Source organism: Rhea pennata, chromosome 2 (assembly GCF_028389875.1).
Source record: "Rhea pennata isolate bPtePen1 chromosome 2, bPtePen1.pri, whole genome shotgun sequence".
NCBI classification, from domain to species: domain Eukaryota; kingdom Metazoa; phylum Chordata; class Aves; order Rheiformes; family Rheidae; genus Rhea; species Rhea pennata.
The window spans coordinates 894220-916174 of NC_084664.1; the positions used below are offsets into that span (position 1 = coordinate 894220).

A 21955-nucleotide genomic window follows, 5' to 3' on the forward strand; every position below is an offset into this window, starting at 1 on the left:
CCAGCGCCCCACGCGTGGGGAAGGGCCCGCTCCGGGCACCCCACGCGCTGGGAAGGGCCTGTCCTGGTGTGCCAGCGCCCCACGCGTGGGGAAGGGCCCGTCCCGGGCACCCCATGTGTGGGGAGGGGCCTGTCCTGGTGTGCCAGCGCCCCACGCGTGGGGAAGGGCCCGTCCCGGGCACCCCATGTGTGGGGAGGGGCCTGTCCTGGTGTGCCAGCGCCCCACGCGTGGGGAAGGGCCCGTCCCGGGCACCCCATGTGTGGGGAGGGGCCTGTCCTGGTGTGCCAGCGCCCCACGCGTGGGGAAGGGCCCGTCCCGGGCACCCCATGTGTGGGGAGGGGCCTGTCCTGGTGTGCCAGCGCCCCACGCGTGGGGAAGGGCCCGTCCCGGGCACCCCATGTGTGGGGAGGGGCCTGTCCTGGTGTGCCAGCACCCCACACGTGGGGAAGGGCCCGTCCTGGGCACCCCATGTGTGGGGAAGGGCCTGTCCTGGTGTGCCAGCACCCCACACGTGGGGAAGGGCCCATCCTGGGCACCCCATGCATGGGGAAGGGCCTGTCCTGGTGTGCCAGCGCCCCACGCGTGGGGAAGGGCCCATCCTGGGCACCCCACGCACGGGGAAGGGCCTGTCCTGGTGTGCCAGCGCCCCACGCGTGGGGAAGGGCCCATCCTGGGCACCCCACGCACGAGGAAGGGCCTGTCCTGGTGTGCCAGCGCCCCACGCGTGGGGAAGGGCCCCTCGCCGCGTGCCAGCTGCCTCCCACACGGAGTGTTTCCTGACCTCATCTTCCCTTTTACATCCAAACAGCCGCGGGGACAGGCCGGGGCCCAGTGGCCGAAGCCGTGCTGAAGCCACAAGGGCGGGAAGGTTGGAGCTACCACCGAGGCCTCTCGCTGTCCCCCCGCGCAGGCTCAGGAACGGGAAATGGACTCCCCGTGCTCGGCGAGTTTCCGCTGCCCCGTGGTTCCAGAACAAGCTTCCGCCAAAGGCATGAGGTCGAGCAGCGCGAGCATTTCCCTGTGGACGGTCGTGGCGGCCGTTCAGGCCGTGGAGAGGAGGGTGGACTCGCACGCCTCGCGCCTGCTGAACCTGGAGCGAAGGACGGTGACAACCGAAAAGAAGTATTTCGACTGTGAGAAAACAGTAGTGGATTTTGGTAACCAGATGGAGAGCAAACTGTCCGTCCTGGGCACCCTCATCCAGGAGTACGGGCAGCTCCAGCGGCGCCTGGAGAACATGGAGAATCTGCTGAAAAACAGGAACTTCTGGATCCTGCGGCTGCCGCCGGGCTCCCAGGGCGAGGTGCCCAAGGTAACAAATGGCTATGCATGCTTTTGGGGAGGGACAGCAAGGGTGTCACCTGTGCCTCGTTTCCTGAGCGGACACCAGTGCTGAACGGATGCTCTGTTGTTAACAAATGAAGGTTTCAAAGTGCACAAGTTTCAGAAACTCAGATTTTTGTTTTTTCGCATACATCAGCAGCAATATTTGCTTGTGGAGATTTTGAGCACTATACATCACACTACACTGCAAGAGAGCAGTGGGTTGAGATCTCTAAATATATCTCAGACAATTCAAGCATTCTCTGAGACAACAGTTTAGTTCGAAGGATCGTGTTACCTTTAAAGTGATCGAAGAAGCGTCAGCCTGGAAGGGACATCAGGATCTGCTCCTGTTTCCCCGTGTTCTGAACAGGCTTAGTTCCCCAATCTCATCCCTGAGACTTTCATCAATCCTACTGGAAGACCTGTGGTGGCATGGAGCCTGCAGTCTTGTCAGGCTCCCTGTTCCAGTGCTCCACGAATCTTACACCTTACTGTTCCTAGGATCTGACTTCAATCATTTCTGCTGCAAATTAAGCAGATAGTTCTCTTCTTGTACTTAATAACAAATCACACGTTCTACCTTGTTAACATAAAACATAATTCATTTATTGTTTTCTAAGAGATCCTATTTCTTCAACTTCATCTTGAAATGAGGTGCCCCAAAGGAGACCTCTTGCAGTAGCCAAGGCTCTGCAAGGGCCAGCTCTTAAAATTAGTGCTGCGGTTGTGCTCTCACAGTAATTCACCCACACAAGTGGCAGCCTCCTCCCGCTTATCTTTAAATATTTAATGAACTCTGCAGAAACAAATTATCTTCTAATTGCTTTTTGCAGAATTGCTGTCATGTGTCATAAACAAGTATGAAGTAAGGACTGTTTGTTCACATATATATATATGTATATATATATAATTGTATCTCATTACAAGAGGACAAATTCATACGTTTTACACTGAGTAGTAGATTTTCCCTTAAACAATTACACTGAAGTAAATTAGCTACCTTTCTAATCAGCTAAGGCACTGCATAAGGACATGTAGAAATATTCTGGAATTCACAGTGGGCTTTCCAATAATTAGCCCAAATGAACAAAGTTCTTTAAATTGGAGGTGTAAGTCATTCCTCTCTCCTGTTTTGTACTCTGTTTGCATTAAGCCTGAGTAGAAAATATTCCAAGGTAGGATTTTTTTTTCTCCCTTCAGTACTTTCTACACTTCTGTAAATGGTGGAAGTAATAAATAAAAATTAGAAACTTTCCCCTTCTGAATGCGCTAAGGATGGCAGGGCCAGCTAAAGTACCAGACAAGGTGCTGAGTTTGCAACTTTTACGCTTACAGGTCCCAACGGCATTTGGAAATGACGCTGCTTCCTCTTCCGAGCAAGAGTGGGAGAACCTAGAAGAAGGGCAGAAAGAGCTGTACAGAAATGTGATGAAAGGGAACTATGAGCCTCTGATCTCTCTGGGTAAATATCACTTTTTCAGTCATTTATTGGTGCTTCTGGACTAGCTCTGTTTTGGGGACTTTTTCCCGCAGCTAAGAACCAACGTTGCAGAAACTCGTAGATGTCTGTGTTCGTTGCTGATGTCAGCATGGAGCGTGGTGCACGTAATCTCCAGTCCCTCGGGATCCAGTGTTTGCTGGGTGTGGACACTGGTTGCACTTCATGTCAGCGTTACATCCAGACACCCACTCCACACCGTGTGCGGTGCCTCGCCCAGTCTGCAGGCCTCACGAGTGTTTCTCGGATGGGATGGGGTTAGCTGTCAGCGGCAGAAGCTGCCACCTCCTGGTGGCTTGTGCAGAGGGCTCTCCGTGCTGTTAAATGTTTGTACGACCTGCACTAAGGAACAGGTTTGAGGAGGAAGAACACCACCAACAACAAAGAGTTTACAGGAAATACAGAGACGCCAACTCCACTAGAGGCCTGCACGTGCTGTTGGTACAATGTACAGTCAGTTCTGTTCACAAAGACATCCGTCTGATGGTCTGTAGACAGTCGGAGCCTCTGGGCATCTAGACGTAAGTGCTCAGGTGTCAGACTGGATTAAAGACAATAAACAAGATTTGGAAGTTCAGGAAAGGCCACTCCCTGTCCTTGGACTTTAGGAATCTAGGGAACAGTTATGCCAAGCCGGTTTCCATTTCTGTCCCAAGAACTGGCAGTTTAATAGCCCTGCCCAGCAGGGATTGGTTTGGTAACTCTGGTCTTTCTGCGCAGCGAGGCATAGCTGAGTCCCAGCAGTGTCTGCAGGGGAGTGTTCCTCCCCACAAATACAGCTGAATCCGCTTACCCCAGTAGGCATGTGTTTCTCCAGGCTTTTTCATCACCTGGCACAAACAGCAATGAGGGTAGTTTGGTGCAGCATGGAAACTTTAATATCTGCATTTCTCAACAGACTATGCGATCTCCAAACCCGACCTCCTGTCCCGGATTGAGAGAGGAGAAGCACCCTGCAATGGGAACCAGGCGGACTCAGGAGAGAGAGATGTTCCTGCAGAACCAAGTACAGGCAAGAGATGAATTACAAGTTTATCCTCAGGCATAATGTTTGTGTATTGTGGTCACCAGAGGATGTCACAAGGTGATCGTCCTGATTTGCTATGGATGGAGCTTGTCAGATCTTGCTAGCAGGAGGTTCGGGAGGAATAAGAGAGTGTTAGAAAAAACGTAATGGGATTGATCTTTCCCCTTAACAGAGTCTCTGGTGTTTACACATGATATGAGCAGCCAGGACAACGGAGGAGGAGTGCAGTGCCTGAGAGGACTGGATGACCCAAAAGAGAGAATAAATATGCTGGCTGAACCCAGAGCTGGTAAGCGTTGCTCTGAAAGAGTGTGCCTGGACGTGTCTGATGGGGAGGGCACTATCCTGAAACAGGATCAGCTGAGAGGTAAGGGGGAAACTGCTTCCCTAGAGAGCTGAGTAAAGCCCCAAGAAAGAGAACAGGAATAGGAGACATTGAAGAGAGGTTGCATATAAAAGCAGTGTAACTGGGTGCAGACCTTGGCACTGCAAGGGAAGAGCCAAATGGTGTTGTGATAGCCAGTAAAGAAACCAGTGTCCTCTTTACATTAGCAGACTATGCCATTCCAGAGCCAAGCTTTCCGTGCATTGTGAAGCAAGAGGAACAGCCGTGTGCGGAGGAGCACGGAGCTACGGAGGATGCGGAATTTGCAGAGCTCAGCGTGGGTGAGTTCTGAGCAGCCTCGCAATGTGCTGTAGAGCCGGAGATAAGGTGGAGAGCTGATGCTGCACAGCGGCACCCTTAACCTTCCCACTGCAGCACAGCATATGCTGAGCTGTGGGGGCTGAGCAGAGGCAGGTGGGAGAGAGAAGAAAGGACAAGAACCACACTGAGGTTACGAAGGGCAAGAGAGGTTAGGGACAGCATGGCTGATAGAGAGATTAAAGTGCCAGGTAGGCAAAGACTGCAAGTGAAGGGACAGGAATCCCTGAAATAATATAATACAAGGAATTGTTAGGAAAGGCATTGAGAACAATTTTCAATGTCTTCTCCAAAGACATTGCTATGCCACAGTGTTGGAGACTTGAGTGCAGTTCACTTGATTTTGAAAATAGTATAGTAGTCATTGACGTGGTCCAGAGAAAAGCTGCAGGACGGACAGCTTCTGTGTCAGGAGAGACTAAATACAGTAGGACCCTTTAGTCTGAGAAGGGCATGGCAGAACAGAGGATACAACACAAGTCTGTACGTTCGTGAATGCTGCAGGCAGGGGCTGTAGGAACAACCCTTCACTATTTCTCACACTCCAAGATCGGGGGAGTACCTAGTGAAACAAGCAGGTGTTTGCTTTAGACCAAGCAGCAGAGAGTCTGTTACCACATGTGCGTAAACTGTAGAACATACTGCCACAGGGTACAGCAAAAGCTGAAAGCAAAATGGACTCAGAAGAGGTTTGGGCAAATTTGCAGATAAGAAAGTGGTCTCTGGCTCTGATCATGCTGTGGGGCAGCTGTGCTCAGCATTTGCCAAGGCAATGGCTGCTGCAGAGCACAGCTCTTCTCTGCAGCCCTTGAGCTTCTGGGCATCTACCTAGGGAGAAATAATCCTAGGCACTAGTACAAGATGGGGGCTGACCTTCTGGAGAGCAGCTCTGCAGAGAAGGACCTGGGAGTGCTGGTGGATGACAAGATGACCATGAGCCAGCAATGTGCCCTTTTGGCCAGGAAGGCCAATGGTCTCCTGGGGTGCATTGGGAAGAGTGTTGCCAGCAGGTCAAAGGAGGTGATGCTGCCCCTCTACTCAGCCCTGGTGAGGCCTCATCTCGAGTCCTGTGTCCAGTTCTGGGCTCCCCAGTGCAAGAGAGACATGGAGCTACTGGAGAGAGTCCAGTGTAGGGCTACGAAGATGATCAGAGGGCTGGAGCACCTGCCCTATGAGGAACGGCTGCGAGAACTGGGCCTGTTCAGCCTGGGGAAGAGAAGACTGAGGGGGGATCTCATCAATGTGTACAAGTACCTGAAGGGAGGGTGTCAAGGGGACGGGGACAAACTCTTTTCGGTTGTCCCGTGTGACAGGACAAGAGGCAATGGGCACAAATTGAACCACAGGAAGTTGCGCCTGACCGTGAGGGGGAATTTCTTCCCTGTGAGAGTGACGGAGCACTGGGGCAGGCTGCCCAGAGAGGTTGTGGAGTCTCCTTCTCTGGAGATCTTCAAGGCCCACCTGGATGCAACCCTGTCTAACATGCTCTAGGTGACCCTGCTTGAGCGGGGAGGTTGGACTAGATGATCTCCAGAGGTCCCTTCCAACCTTACTGATTCTATGATTCTATGATCTGGCCCAAGAAGCTCCTTCTTCCTGGTCCAGTCTCACATCCTCTAAAGCTTATGTGCTGCTCTTTTCCTGGAATTTCTTCAGCTTGGTGGAAGCATTTTCAGAAAAGGGAACTGTGCTCTAGAGCAGTCCCACAACAGCTATGTAACGTCTGGGGTGGTGACCATTGAGCTGGGATGACTTTTATTCCCAGTATTGCAGTGATACTACTTACCTGATCAGCAGACCATTTCCAGCTCACCAGTCACTTCCTTGTTTTGGGCTTTCTTCCCCACCAGCAGTTCTGGTCTCTGTATATTCTCTTTGTGATGCATCAAAGATGTTTGTGGAGCTTGTCAGTTTTTGATGCTATTTCCCTGCTGATAATAAACCTCAGATGCTTTTGGTCGTGCCTCGTGTCCCCTCTGCGTGTCCCATTGTCAGTTGCTCTGCAGCACTAATGAACTGGCAGGTAACAGATTTTAGACAGGAGGCCAATCCCCACGCTGGCCTGCTGGATCCTGTCCTCATCCTGTCCACAGCTTTCTAAGTTGTTGTGTTGGCAGTTTGTGCCATTGACCTGTGGTTGGTTTTCCACCTGTGGGTTATATTCATATCCAGGTCAGCTGAAAGAAAGTGTTCAGGTAGGAATGAGAGGCAAAACTAAGTTCCAGACAGACATGGCTCGGAGATCGGAAGCAGTGGAACCCCCCTCCCGCAGAGCAGGTGTGCTTTTACTGCCTCAGGGAAGCAGTAGCAGATGTGTCTCAGAGTCAAAACCAGCAAGTGTTCACGTGTCGTCTTTAAAGAAGGAGGCTGTGCAGATGGGTCCCCATGTGCGGGGGGCAGAGGGAAGGTAGATCCCATGGAATGGGCTGGTGCTCTCTGAAGAGTGAGAAATAGAGTCGCTGGTGTGGGGAGGGAGGCAGATGCACAGGCTGTGTGAAAAAGAGAAGCAAAGGGCTTCCCTAGGTTCATGAGATATCAGCACTTAGGAGGGGGATGGCTGGAGACAATTTGGGAAACTGGGGAGTGTTCAGCCCTACTGTGCTGGAGGGCAGGACTTCTTTCTGCACCTTCCCTCACTGCTTCTCACATTTGCTGTTAAGCCAGCTGAAGTGGAAGCGTTCCTGTGCTTTTCACTTGAGCTAGCGCCTCCTTCCTTTTAGTCTTCCCACTAACTCTGTTGATCCATGAGTGCAGCTGCCTTTCATGTTGCCCGTGTAAGACAGGTCTGTTTGCTTCATGTGCCGGGGAAGGAATCGGGGGATTTCAGAAGTGTCTTGTGTCTCAGGCCAATGAGTGTCCCCTTTGTTGTTGTTTTCAGTTCCAGCAGATGAGGTGCTAACATTCAAAATAGAAGAGGACTCTGACGAATCTCTTCAAAGCTCAGAGACCTCCAAGACTTTATCCAGGGAATCACAGGAGCTTGTTTTCCAGGGTCCCAGTGAGGAGCTGCCCTTTGATAGTCAGTACAGCTCTCCAGTGCAGCAGAGAAACCAAAGGACGAGTGGGCTGGTACCATCCCCCCCGGAGGAAAGCAACGCTGTCACGTTTTATGGGCTAAGCTGTCCCAGTGAGAGATCTCACACATGTGGTGCCTGTGGGAAGGGCTTTCGGCTGAAGAAGATTCTCACAATGCACCAGCAGAGCCACGGCACGCTGTGCTGTGGGGAGGACGCTGAACATGACGAGAGCTTCCTGCATCAGCAGCACTTCAAGCTGCAGCAGCAGATGCACGTGGAAGACAGGACCCTTGCAGCTGTGGAGAGCCTCAAGCACAACAACAGTGCAAAAACCCATGCCAGGATCCCAGCCATGGACAAGGTGTACAGCAGTCCCAAGTGCATGAAAAGCATCAACACCAACAGCAGCTACAGGCCAAGTCAAAAAAGCCAACTGCGGGAGAAGCCTTACAAGTGCAACAAGTGTCAGGAGAGCTTCTCCCAGAAGAAAACCCTCGTCATCCACCAGCGTGTACATTCAGGCCGGAGTGGAGGGGTTCTGGGTTGTTCATACTGTGGGAAGACTTTCAGCCACCCCTCCAATCTGATCCGGCATCAGAGGATCCACACTGGAGAGAGGCCATACCAATGCAGCGAGTGCTCAAAGAGCTTTACCCAGAAGCAGCACCTCCTCCAGCACCAGAAGATCCACCTGCGTGAGAGGAACCGTTTGGGTACACAGAATCTGAGAAAGACGCCACTAGACAACTTCTTCTAGGTTGTGCTGGGCTTGCTTAGATCTTACAGCCCCTGGAAGGGCGGAAGAGGAGAAAGTCTCTCTGCTGCTCAGCATTGAAGGCACTCTGACAATTTAATCCAAAGGTCGATAGTTCGATGCAAAGTAAGATTAGGATTCACCACTGCCCTTTTCTTCATGGTGTGATGGTATGCCATGGCACCTCCTAGTCAGCCTGTAAACCTCTTGAGAATTAAGGTGTTTAAGACCTCTCCAGGTTTAAAGAAAGCATATGGAATCCGTTGGTTGAACTGGTTGTAGCTAAGTAGAGTTTTTCTGAAGCAGCCACTCTTTGTCTGGAGTTTCCCTGGCTGTTCTCTGTGCTAAAGTTCTGCTGTGCTCAGTTTCGTGGGCAGGTTTGAGTTGTACATTCTCAAAAGACTCTTGGCAACTAAATGCACACACGAGGTGAGGCCTTGCTGACAATCTGCACAGATGCCACATTCACCACGGTGGAGCAGCCAGTAAGTTCCCAACTCTCTGTGTGCCTCAGCACAGGCCAAATGATGTTTGCATTGCTGCTACTGCTCAGGAAGCTAGCTGAAAAAAAGTAGGTTCAGTTCCTTCTCTAGAGCTTAAAATTGGGTTTAGTTTGTTGTAAATGATAATGGAGGAGCCAAATTCTGCTCTGAGCTGCTCTGATATGCATCAGGATGTGTTCCATGGGAGACTCTAGACTTGCACTGAAGTAACTGTGAGGGGAATTTGTTCCATCTTCTGTCACTTCTGAACGCACCTAAAGGAGATGGCATCAGCCAAACTCCTGTTGATACCTCTGAGGCAATTTCAGTGGAACTGAATGGGGAAACCACTTGTTAGCCAGAGATGGTGGACATCTGTACTCCTGTGGTAAAGTAAGTGTTGGAATAGTGGTTTTTCTGGTAGCTGCCTGTACATTAACACTTCTGCTTATTTATTATTCATTGTCTTTTCCTGTCTTTATCTCCCTTTTTCCCTGGATAGCCTGTGGTACAAATGCTTTTTGCCCTTGAGGATGAGCTTTCATTATGTCCCAAACAGTTAAAGAAACATTTCCCAACAACTCAAATTTGTTGAGCAACTTGCCCAAATATGTCATGCAGCTTTGGGGCTCCTCCTATTACTTGACCAGATGTACTACTTCCCACCATTACTAATCTGTGTTTAGAAACCCCCTTGGTTGCTTCCAGACCCCAAGGTGTCCAGGGGATGTGGGGAGGGTTGCAGAGGGCTTGTCCCTCGGGCAGAGATGTGCACTGACTGCAGCTGGCTGCCATGGTGGCTGCTATGAGCTGCCCTTGGGAACAAAAGGCCAAGAGTACTTAGGAGAGAGGAAAGGCTGGTTGAAGGCTTGTGCTGAGTGCAGACTGCCTCGGGGAGTTGTTGTGGCCTTTAGCCACAGAGACCATGGGCAGTAACCACTGAGGCAGAGGAGCTGGAGAAGTCAGACCCTTTCAAAGGCTGTTGCCCCCAGACCTACCTGAAAGCTTTTCAGCCCACTCCCACTCAGACCTGTCCCTAGCCAAGCCACAGTGGAATGAGATCTGCTCCAGCGGAGCCTGAAGACCAGCCCACGATTGTTGCACCGTATTGGCTTTTACATGCTTTCCTCTGGAAGCTCATTTGAGTGAGGTCTCTTTCTAGGTCCTTGCTGCTCATCGTTGCCTGCCGTGCCAGCAGAGCATAATGCAGGAGTGCTCCCGTGCATCCTTCGGCCCAAGTGAGGCCGGCTCAGAGCCCCTGCGCTGTTAAACTAACCGGGTGTTTGCCCAGAGCAGGCTGGCAGAGCCTGTGTGAACTGCTCTGGAGCCACGCTGTGGGAACTGGCACAGAGCCACACGTGTGGAAATGTCTTCAGCTGCAGGTGTTTGCCTGGTGACCAACTGCCTGCAGCGTTGTCCTCTCATCTTAGTGCTGCTGAGGGCTTTGACTTCACAGTTTCTGAAGAGTGTGAGTAGGTCTCTGTGTGGCAAGCCTGTCTCTGTGCATGCATTCGTTTTCTCAAAGTACTAAGTCCACGAGGATAGAGGATTTCATGTTCTGTCACTTTTTAGTATTCAGTGGCCCCTCACTACCATGAAGCAGCGAAAACAGACTAATTTTTCTCCCACATTTGTCCAGGTCTTACTGACATGCTAGAGGAGAATCGCTTGGCAGTTAGCAGGATAGGGCAGTCTGCGTTTTGTCCAGTAAGCAGATAGACTAATCAGCTCTTCAGTGGTTTCTTACTGACTCCAGTTAAATTAATGTCTCCCTTTTACCCTACTGTTACCTAGACTGTGAGCCCTCTGGGGCAGGGAATTTGTTTGTTTCTATCTGTTTGTAAAATGGCAATTAAATTTGCAGCAGTAGATACCTGATTTTTAATAATAACAATAACATTAAACTTGAACAGGTTAAAGCTGTGAAGTTCTAAATGCTTTCTTTCCTTTTTTTTTTTTTTTCCTTCCCCCCGCCCCCCAATCATTCTACTGTGCTGTAGACAAAGTCCTGACCCTGGAACCTGCTTTGCCTGGCCCTTGCTGTGAGTCCACAGGGACATCTCACGTGCATCGTCACCAGGCTCCTAGGGAATCGCGTTCTCTGGTCTTCCCTGGGAGCAGGAAATCCCTGTCTAATCTCACACTCATGTTTCCAGCTCAAAGCAAATGGCAATTTGTAGTATCGTACTCTATTAACAGAAAATAAAGTCTACGTTGAATTAGAAGGAAGATGGCATGAGTATTCCTTATTTTTTCTTTTTTATAATATTGCAGTGGAACCTAAGCAGAAGAACCGCTGTCAGTGTGTGTATCTGAGACCTGGAGAGGGCATGAACTGTAACGGCTTCTAAGCTCACGATACAATTCTCATTCTGCAGGCAGACCAAATCAATCCAGCAAAAAGCAACCACAGCATTACAGTCTTCATTAGCTTAGCCCACTCAATCCAGGAAGTGCAAGATGCATTCGAGGGTGGGACTCAAAGACACTGTTCCATAAAGCAGCGGAGGTGCAGTTATCATTGAAAAATTAAACCAGCTTCAAAGATGAGCAGGTTCCACTGTGACTAGAACAGCCTAAATCTTAGTTGAGATCACTTTGGCAACGTGCGTAAGTTATTTACAAACATAATTATGGGTGTTTTTTCTGGGCAGTTACTGTGTCTTACAAAAGGACAGTAACGAGTAATATTGAAGTCCTGCGGCGTTACCCTCTCTCCTCCCTGCAGCGCTGCTGTCGCGTATGTTCTAGTGCTGACCTCCTACACTTCATTATTGCTAGACATTTTACTTTCAAACAATAGTTAAAAGAGAACACAGAAGCTGCCCACCAACTGATGTGCCGTTTGCATCTGAGATTAGCTTCTCTTTTCATATGTCTCTGTAACCACAACTGTAGAAGAATCAGTGTCTGGATAGCAAAAAGCTAGACATTTTAGCAGTGTGGGTTGGGAGGGTTACACTATTTTTAAAATGCTATCTTTTTTTTGATGGGAGAGTTAATATGTTAACCGTTGTCTAAGCATCAGAAGTACTTGATGTGTGCTTCATATTTCATCTGTTCTTCATGCCGCCTTTGATATCAAAGATGAAACAATATTTTGCAGTGAGTCGTTTCCCCTCTCTAGCCCTGTTGCCCTGTATTTCAGAGATAAATACATATATTTAAAATGAATCTGAGAGTTCTTTTGAGATTTGTGCTTCATTGTGATCAGCCTAACAGGAGGATTCCAGGAGTAGAAAAGCCAAGGCACGAGGCTTTCTGCTTTTTTTGGCCAGGGAGCCGAGCACTTTTAACCAAGGCTGTGGGCTCTCAACAGTCCTGAGCACCTGGTCTCTATGTCTACGCTTGGTTTCTATGGATTCGAGGTGGTTTCAGCCTGCCAGCTGTAAACACAGAGAGACTTTAAAGGTGATGCTGACGGCTAGGTGAGTGACTTGGGAGGACATCTGGCAGAGCCTTGACGGGGACCACTGCCACACGGCAGGACAGGTACCCATGAACGAGGGAGTCAGCTCGGCTGGAAAGAAGCATTGCTCCCACACAGCTGTTACTTTTCACCACCAGAAGCATGTCAGACTCTAACCCTGAGAACATGCAAAGTGGCGAAGAGCTCAAGAATGTTCTAATCCACCAGAGAAATCATCCAAAACCAGGATTTGTTGAACATGCAAAGGGATTCACTAATTCAGCTGTCAGAAGAGAGCTCAAGAGCCTGCACAGGAAAAGGGGCTGCGCTAGGAGCGATGCGTGGCACAGACAGATGTGCGTTCCCCAAGCTGACTGGTATTTCAGAAGCCAAGGTATCTCACAGCAACCTCAATTTCAAAGCCAGTCTCGGGAGCAAATGTCTTCTGAGAGAACAAGTTCAGCCCGGAGAGTTGGAGGACACACAGATTTCTAGATCGAGGTATTATTCACAAAGACATATGCAGAAAAATAGAGGGAAAAAATAAAACTGGCCCAGGCGTACCCAAGACATCAAAACTCTATCAGCCTCTTGCATTTCAGCAAATGCAAACTATTTTACTTAAAAACACCCAAAGCTTCTGCTTGTTTGTTTTGCAAGTGCTTCCTGTTATTAGATCAATCCTATGTTTTTTAGTGCTTTATGATTCCAGATTTTTGTTTATAAAGCGTCCGTGTGTCTTACCATACGGAGGCAGGAATTCTTCGCAGCCTATAGCAATGCTGCCACTTCTGCCTTTCAGCTTTGCTAGCTCTCCAGCATCCAGCTCGTTACCTAGCGATCAAATTCAAGACAAGAAGAACATACGCAAGCACAGAAGGGACCGCTGCAGCCCTTCTCCGGCGGCCTGGCTCTCCCGGCAGACCCGTCCCAGCAGCGCCCAGGTGCGTCCTGCTGCACCGCCGGGACCGGAGCAACGCGAGCATCCCGAGCGGTGCGAGCTAGCGCCGTCCGCGTGCCGTCGGCCTCCTTTCGTCCCCTTGTGGGGCAGGCCCCGTTCCCTCCCCGCCCTGGAGGGGAAGCTGTGCTGCAGCCACCCCTCCGCGGCGTGGCCCCGGGGGACGGAGGACGGTTGTGCCGAGCCGCGAGGGCCGGAAGAGCTCGGCCGAGCGTCCCCTGAGGGCTCCGTGGGTCTTCTCGTGCCCTGGCAGCCCCCGGCCCCCCTCGCGCATCGCCCCGGCACCAGGCGAGATCGCTGAGGGAAGGGAGTCAGGGCGGGTCGCGGCGCTGCGGGTCGAACTCCTCGTCCGCGCTGCCGGAGGCGGCTGCGAGGCGCCGCAGCAGCCGGCGCCATCCTGGCACCCGCTTGCCTACGCGACGCGGGAGATCCGCGAAGGCTCCGCACTGCGGGCAGGGGGGCCGGCAGCTGCGAGGGACCCCCCGGCTCTGAGGGACCCCCCGGCTGCGAGGGACCCCTCAGCTCTGAGGGACCCCCCGGCTCCGAGGGACCCCCCAGCTCTGAGAGACCCCCCAGCTCTGAGGGACCCCTCAGCTCTGAGGGACCCCCCGGCTGCGAGGGACCCCTCAGCTCTGAGGGACCCCCCGGCTCCGAGGGACCCCCCAGCTCTGAGAGACCCCCCGGCTCTGAGGGACCCCCCCAGCTCTGAGGGACCCCCCAGCTCTGAGAGACCCCCCGGCTCTGAGGGACCCCCCGACTCTGAGGGACCCCCCAGCTCTGAGGGACCCCCCGGCTCTGAGGGACCCCCCAGCTCTGAGAGACCTCCCAGCTCTGAGGGACCCCCCCCGTTCCGAGGGACCCCCGGCTCTGAGGGACCCCCCAGCTCCAAGAGACCCCCCCAGCTCTGAGAGACCCCCCCGTTCCGAGGGACCCCCCAGCTCTGAGGGACCCCCCAGCTCCCATGGACCCCCCCAGCTCTGAGGGACCCCCCAGCTCCGAGGGACCCCCCAGCTCTGAGAGATCCCCCAGCTCCCATGGACCCCCCCTGCTCTGAGGGACCCCCCGGCTCCCATGGACCCCCCAGCTCCCATGGACCCCCCAGCTCTGAGAGACCCCCCGGCTCTGAGGGACCCCCCGGCTCCGAGGGACCCCCCAGCTCCCATGGATCCCCCAGCTCTGAGGGACCCTCGGCTCCGTGGGACCCCCCCGCTCCGAGGGACCCCCAGCTCTGAGGGACCCCCCGGCTCCCATGGACCCCCCAGCTCCGATGGACGCCCCGGCTCTGAGAGACCCCCCGGCTCTGAGGGACCCCCCGGCTCCCATGGACCCCCCGGCTCCGAGGGACCCCCCGGCTCCGAGGGACCCCCCCGTTCCGAGGGACCCCCGGCTCCGAGGGACCCCCCAGCTCTGAGAGACCCCCCAGCTCCGATGGACCCCCCAGCTCCCATGGACCCCCCGGCTCCGAGGGACCCCCCACTCCGAGGGACCCCCCACTCCGAGGGACCCCCAGCTCCGAGGGACCCCCCACCCCGAGGGACCCCCCCAGCTCCGAGGGACCCCCCGGCTCCGAGAGACCCCCCACCCCGAGGGCCGCTCGGCCCTCTGCCCTCCCCTCCGCGGCGCCGGGCGCGGCCGGCGGGGGGCGCCGCAGCGCGGCGGCGGGGGGCGGCAGGGGGCGCTGCGGGCGCGCGGGGCGGCGGCGGCGGCGATGGCGGCGGCGGCGGCCGGGCCGCGGGGCGGGCGGGCAGCGCGGCTGCGGCGGCTGGAGAGGCGGCTGGCGCGGGCGGAGCGGCAGCTGCGGGCCGCGCTGGCCCTGCGCGGCCGCCTCGAGGCGCTGGAGCGGCGGCTGGAGGAGCGCGGCGGCGGCGGCGGCGGCGGCGGCCCGGGCGCGGGGCCGGTGAGCCTGCAGGACGTGTGGGTGCCCTTCAGCGAGCGGGAGTGGCGGGCGCTGCGCGGCTGGCAGCGGGCGCTGCACCGCGCCGTCATGCGGAGCAACTACGACCTGCTGCTCTCCCTCGGTGAGGGCCGCGGCGGGGCGGCGGCGGCTCCGGTCCCGCTGCCCGGGCCTCCCCCTCTCCCCCCCCCCCCCCCCGCGCTCCCTCCCCGCAGACCGGGCCGGGCCCGCGGCGGGGCCCCGAGCGCCGCGCCGGGGCCGCCGAGCAGCGGCGGGCGTCGAGGCCCTCGCGCGCCGGCCTCGCCCGCCGCGCCGGCCCGGTTTCCCGCCCCGCCGGCCGGCGGCAGCGGCTCGGCGCAGCGGCCCCTCCGCGCCCGCCAGGTCTCGCTCTGGTTCCCTGGTCGCGTCACGCGCGTGGAAAGGCAGAGGAGTCGGCGGGGCGCCAGCCCGGCCCTGTGCCCACGTATTGCACGGGCTTCGCTTTCCTTTTTTCATGGTTTTTTCGCTCGTAATTCTCTCTCTCTGTGTTTTCTAACCTTTTTTTAAGCCATCAAGCAGTGGCTATCCAGCGGTGCTTTCCTGAAGGGCTCGAACTGAGCTGTGCGTGTCACTGAGGGGCGGAAAAGGGAATAGCATAATTCTAGCAGAGCCGAAATAGAAGCAGAACTGGAGGACTACAATTTCAGAGGTGTTTTCCTCACCCAGGGCTACATATACCTGTCTGCATTAGCTGATGGGTGCTACAGCAAACGGGTGTTACGCTTGCATGAAACACTTGCGTGTTTCTGAAGCTTCAACATCTGCTCAGGATTTGACTACAAAGATATGTAGCTCTGTTTGAAAGATTTTTGGTCAGCAAGAAGTGGAACTGAACCGAGGTTTTCCCTGGTACATGAACTGGAACAGAGCTGCTATGCCCAAGATGGGATGAGGCTTGGAGCTAATTCTGTATATGGAATTAAAATAGCGTTTCTCCCTACAAACAGAACATCCAGTTTATACGGAAGACAGCTTAATCGACATTAAGCAAGAGGAAGAGTTGTGTGCTGCAGATCTGCAGGATGTGGAGGATAGAGAAGCTCCTGAAGAGCTCTGCCTGGGTGAGTAACTGCATACTCAGTTGGGGAAAGGAAGGGGGAAGGGGAAAGGAAGCCGAGGGATTACACTCCAAGCTTTGTATCTCTCCTCATGTGTTCCAAATCTTTCATAAAAAGCTCGCAGGTTTCAAAGAGACTTGTCACCAGTCCTGACTGATAAGCAGCTCGTATTTCATCTTTCCCTTCTCACAGTCATTTTTGAGTTTGTAGAATATGCGGCTGTGTTTCATCTAAGCTGCACAGCGCCTGTTCTCCTGCATATCCAGCATTTTCAGGCTGCCTTTTCCCTTCCTCCTTCACCTTTCCTTCGTGTTTTTTCTGACATGAGTGAGCACACTAACATCTTGGAAGTGCTCTTCCTGTACCCGGTGAGACTGCTCAGCCCAGAGACTTATTTCTTGCCTCCTCATTTTGGTGGTGCCTCCTTGCATTTCAGAAACCTGTGCTGCTTTGGAGCGTGACTGTCCTCCCTGTACAAAGGGTGGCAGCTCTAAGTGTTGGCTCCATGTTGGCTGATTTTACTTGGCCTCTAGTGTGTTATGCAATCTAAGATTTTTAGACCTTTCCATCAGGTTTCATTAATAAGCTGGGTTTATGGGAGCTTGTATAAAATCTAGGGTTGACATGTAGGCAAGGGGGAGAACATTTCACAGTTATGAAACTCTGACCTTAATCACTTTTGAGGTGCTTGTCATGAATTTTCTCCTCCAGTAGAGCAAGCATTTTATGAGCCTCACACTTCCAGTCAGACCAAGAAAGGCAAAGATGTTCATGTCACAGAGCTGCCAGATGCAGAGGGTGAAGACCTCCATGCAGGCCCTTACCCAGGTGAGGATTCCCTGGAAAAACTTCTAGTGTAGGAATTTCTCTCAGGTGGCCCTCAATGGTTGTGCCTTCCCTTAGGCTTTCTCAACGCTTTTTCTTGTGAACCCCCAAATCTTCCATGCTTTGCATCTTTCTCTAGTGTCTCTCTGTTGTATACATTCTTCCCAATGAACAGGGTTTCAGACTTGTACAACTGATGTTTTATCTTGGATTAAACAAGAGGAGGAGCCACACCTCCATGAACAACAAGACTTGGAGGAAGAAGAAGTCTCTGCGGATCCCAGTACAGGTCAGTAGTGGGTTTGATCTGAGATTTCCAGGAGCAGTAAATCTCTGGCGCATTTCTGATATGGTATTAAAAGCCGTGGCCAAGCAATGTTAGCCATGAATTAACTGGTAAAAAACCTCGGTCTACTAGTTTATATTTGTTCATAGAATTTTGGGGTTCTGTCAGCTGAAGAGTCACCTTCTTCCCTCAGGTGGCCTAAAACTGTTATAAACACCATCTTGGTTTTCTGTTTAGGAAGTACAGTTGTGTGCTTAAGCCTTACAGATCGACTTTGTTCTTCCACCTGGGCTGTTAGTGTCTAGGCCTGGAACCACTGAACGTGGAGCCGTGACTATGTTCCCAAGCAGGAGAGCTAACTTGGTGCAAAAAAGAAGGCAGCTTTAATGCAGAGCAGTTTCAGGACATGCTGAATGGAGATGTCCATGCTAACATTCATGCAGAGGTGTTTTTTGTACAGAACACACTTGGAATATGGATCATGCTTGAGATGCAATTAATGTGCTTCATCTTTAGATCAAGACTTAGCCTCAAGGATGGGGTGTGTAGATTTGGATAGGGATATTAGATACAATCTTTTAGGCCACAAGCCAGGACAATTCCGTATAGCTCTTAAGTGCTTAATTGGCAAAGAGATGCAAAGAGATCTGTTGGTAGCTCAAATTCCTTCACTTCATGTAAATAATGTAGACATTCATGAACAGATGATGAAATTGGTATAGACTAAACCAATGTATAAACACTCAACTGAGTGATGCTGCTGAGACACTCGATCCCTTATGATGCTAAATGTAGTGGAGTCTTGCTATAGCATCAGTCAGGTGTCGGAAGGGTCACGGATTTTAGGGAAGAGAAGAATCCTGGTGCACTTGAGAACTGGGCTGAAGAGCATTGGTGAAAATAATCTTGAAAATAGAACACTGGTTATGTGTCACAGGAAACAATAGTTCCTTACAGAAAGAAGGAATTTGCAGGTCAGGAAAATAGCAGGGAGGGAAAAGTTTGTTTGTTTGTTTCTGTCTAATCATGATTCTAGAGCTGTGGCTAAGCAGCTAAGATGTCAAGTACCTTTTGGGGATGGATTACTGGGAGTCTTAAATGTTTTCAGAAGAAAGCAGGAGAGGTGTCTAGGGGAAAGGCAGTCAACTGAACGCTCTTAGCCTGGGCACAGCTGTGCATTGAGCCTGAACTGTGTGTGAGCCCTGAGGTTCTCATGCCAGACATTTCTGTGGGGTAAAAGAACCTTCCTCTTTGCTCATCACTGATCTGAGCTTATCTGAGCACAGACAGGGCAGGAAAGCGTTTCCCTTCAGGAGTCCTGCCTGTAGAGACACTAGTTTACATACAAGAAGGGGTGCATTTGCACTGTCTCACCTGGCTAGCCTAGGTGTGTTAGCTTGGGCCTTTGCTTCTCTAGATACTTGGTGGAGTCTGCAAAGAAGAACTGAGAGCACTGAGGTGAGATGCTGTCCACTCTGTTGATTACATAGGAAACTTCAGGCTCAAACTCAGGGTATCTAAATGAAAGGGTATGAAGATGAGAGACATTGTGACTCTTTTTCCTAAAGACTGTTTTCAGAGGCTTGAAGTATCTGAAGTGCTTTTAGATAGAGGTGTGAAGTAGCTTTGATAGGGATTGAAACTTTTGTATCCAGCCATTAAACAATGATATTTCTTACTGCAGTGAACATACATAAAGTGCAGAGCAAACTTGATACTGCATCAGTCATCTTTAAAGTGATACTCTAAAAATATTTGCTACTGCATCAGTGATTTCAAAATCAATTGCAAAGAGACCTTTTCTTTCTCCTGCAGATTTGTTTCAGTGAAATGCTGGTATTTGCCCTCCCCCTCAGTATTAATGCCTTCCATCTTTGCTTGTCTGTCCGTTGGTGCGACACAGCCATGGACTTGGAGGGGTAAGCTGTGTGATACTCTTAAGAGGCTTTCTTAATTGAAACTTAATTTTAATATCTGTCTGTTCTAGTGAATGATGAAAACACAAGGAGTAATCCTCAGGCAGAGTACTTTGAAAGCACTGTGTGTGACTCCAATGTACTGGGAACACCTGGAGAGGTTTCCAAGGATCCCAGTCCTGGAGTGACATGGGACAATCAGTGGAATTCAGAAATGATGGAAGCAACCACCACCAGGAACAACACTGGAGATTACATTTGCAATGACCAACAGTTTGATGAGCACTTAGATTTCTTTAACACTCAGGAAAACAATGTTGGAGAGAGACCACATGCATACAACAAATGTGAGAGAAACCCTCACCAGCAAAGGCATCTTCAGACTCCTCAGGGAGCCCAAGAAGGGGAGATGTTTCCAGGCCCCATGTCTGAAAAAAGTCCCAACGACAGGGTGTTTCATACGCTGCGCTCACATCCATGTGCTCCAAGTAAGAAACGCATCAGGCAGAGGGCTGCTCGTGACTGCCGAGAGGGGCTGCCCCCAGGGCAGCAGCGGGTGGCTTGCACCAGGTACAGACGAAACCCCAAAGTCACAACTAGGTTTAGTGACCACAGCGACCTTCATGGAGGGGATCGGCCATCTGCATGCACAGAAAGTGGAGAGAACTTCCTTACAGAAAACCTGTTAACCAGCCCCTGCCAGGATCACCCAGGGGACAAGTCAGAGGCATGTGCCATGTGTGGGCAACACTGCCTGCCCAAGGGCAGCTTAGCAAGCCAACAGCAGAGCCACGGGAAAGGGAAGCCCTACATCTGCAGTGACTGTGGGAAAAGCTTCATTTGCCATTCCTGGCTTGTTAGACATCAGATGACTCACACAGGAGAGAGGCCGTACAAATGCTCAGTGTGTGACAAAAGCTACAGGAGAAAGGATTATCTTCTAAAGCACCAGCGCCGGCATTCGGGAGAAAGGCTGTTCCAGTGCCACCTGTGCAGGAAAAGGTTTGTGCTCAGGAGGAGTTTCATTAAGCATCAGGAAAGTCACTTGCAAGAAACAGAGGTAACTTTAGGCAGCTGGAGTGGCAGTGACATCAGGGCATCTGTAACGCCCTCCATGTAGCAAAGCCTGTCCAGCTGAGAGTTTCACAGGCTGTTTGGATGTTGCCTGTGCTGGGCGGGAAGATGGGATAGCAACAGGATTGCCCAGCTCAGGGCTGGACCATGGAAGGAGGAGGGTGTTGAACAGCTGTTTGATCCCCCTCCAACGGAAGGGAGAACACTAGATATTTGTCTTTCAGGCTGATTTGAAGTGGTTTGGGAGCTGTTTTGCAGCTTTCGCTGGCGACTGTATCTGTTGCTGTTTGGGACATATTGGAGCTAATATGAAACCTGCAGTCCTCAGAATTACTGCCAGCAGGGGAATCTGCTCAGGGGAAAAATCAGATCGAAATATGAATAGAAATAGAAAATTAAAATGCTTGCTAAATGATCTTCTCCTTCGGGAACTTTATTTTTACTCATATTTAATATTTCTTAAGGGGGAGTGAGAGCCTGACATTCTGTGACATTGCAGGGATAAAACGCATTCCTTTTAGTAATAAAAAGTTCTAGATGCATTATCTGCAACCTTGTTGTCAATGCTGTTCAGCCTTTTAGTTCAGAGCTCATTTAATCTCAGTTGTGACAAGCTACATTAAGCAGCCATTTTACTCGCATGTTTCTGCTTAAGTTTTGTTAGGATGCTTCTTCTATGGCTGGAAATTTCTCTTTTTGTACTGACAATTGTTAGGGATATTCTGTGAGCTTGGAAGTGAGTCATTCACAGAATCACAGAATGGTTGAGGTTGGCAAGGACCTCTGGAGATCATCTGGTCCAACCCTCCTGCTCAAGCAGTGTCACCTAGAGCATGTTGCACAGGACCCTGTCCAGAAGGGGTTTGAACATCTCCAAGGATGGAGACTCCACAACCTCTCTGGGCAACCTGTTCCAGTGCTCTGTCACCCTCACAGTAAAGAAGGTTTTACTCATGTTCAGACGGCAGTTTTTCCTCATGTTCAGTTCCAGGTCTCTCAGCCTTTCCTCATATGAGAGATGCTCCAGTCCCTTCATCAGCTCCATGTATTTCTTGTACTGGGGAGCCCAGAACTGGATCCAACACTGCTGGTGTGGCCTCACTAGAGCAGAGGGGCAGGATCACCTGCCTTGACCTGCTGGCAACACTCTTCCTAATGCACCCCAGGAGACTATTGTCCTTTTTGGCCACAAGGACACATTGCTGGCTCATGGTCAGCCTGTTGTCCACCAGCACTCCCAAGCCTTTCTCCCACAGAGCTGCTTTCCAGCAGGTCAGCCCCCAGCTTGTACTGGTGCCTGGGGTTGTTTTTCCCTAGGTGCAGGACCCTGCACTTGCCCTTGTTGAACCTCAGGAGGTTCCTCTCTGCCCAGCTCTCCAGCCTGTCCAGGTCTCTCTGAATGGCAGCACAGCCCTCCGGTGTGTCAGCCACTCCTCCCAGCTTGGTATCATCAGCAAACTTGCTGAGGAGGCACTCTGTCCCCTCGTCCAGGTCTTGGATGAAGAAGCTGAACAGGATGGGACCCAGTACTGAGCCCTGGGGGACGCCACTAGCCACAGGCCTCCAACTAGACTCCATGTCACTGATAACAACCCTCTGAGCTCTGCCTTTCAGACAGGTCGCAATCCACCTCACTGTCCACTCGTCTAACCCACACTTCCTGAGCTTCTCTAGGAGGATGTAATGGGA

At 52.0% G+C, this 21955-nt stretch overlaps 1 protein-coding gene across 1 annotated transcript; it reads left to right on the plus strand.

Annotated features, from left to right (window-relative positions):
- The first annotated feature begins 831 nt into the window (after positions 1-831).
- Positions 832-20808, plus strand: LOC134137623 (uncharacterized). Its single transcript, XM_062570839.1, has 13 exons — positions 832-1312; positions 2662-2788; positions 3723-3836; positions 4024-4140; positions 4404-4517; positions 7433-8326; positions 10447-10514; positions 11186-11279; positions 15067-15192; positions 16055-16168; positions 16877-16993; positions 17166-17279; positions 19264-20808. Exons 1-13 carry the CDS (start codon positions 926-928, stop codon positions 20310-20312), a joined length of 3435 nt encoding a protein of 1144 aa, XP_062426823.1. The 5' UTR covers positions 832-925; the 3' UTR covers positions 20313-20808.
- The last annotated feature ends 1147 nt before the right edge of the window (positions 20809-21955 follow it).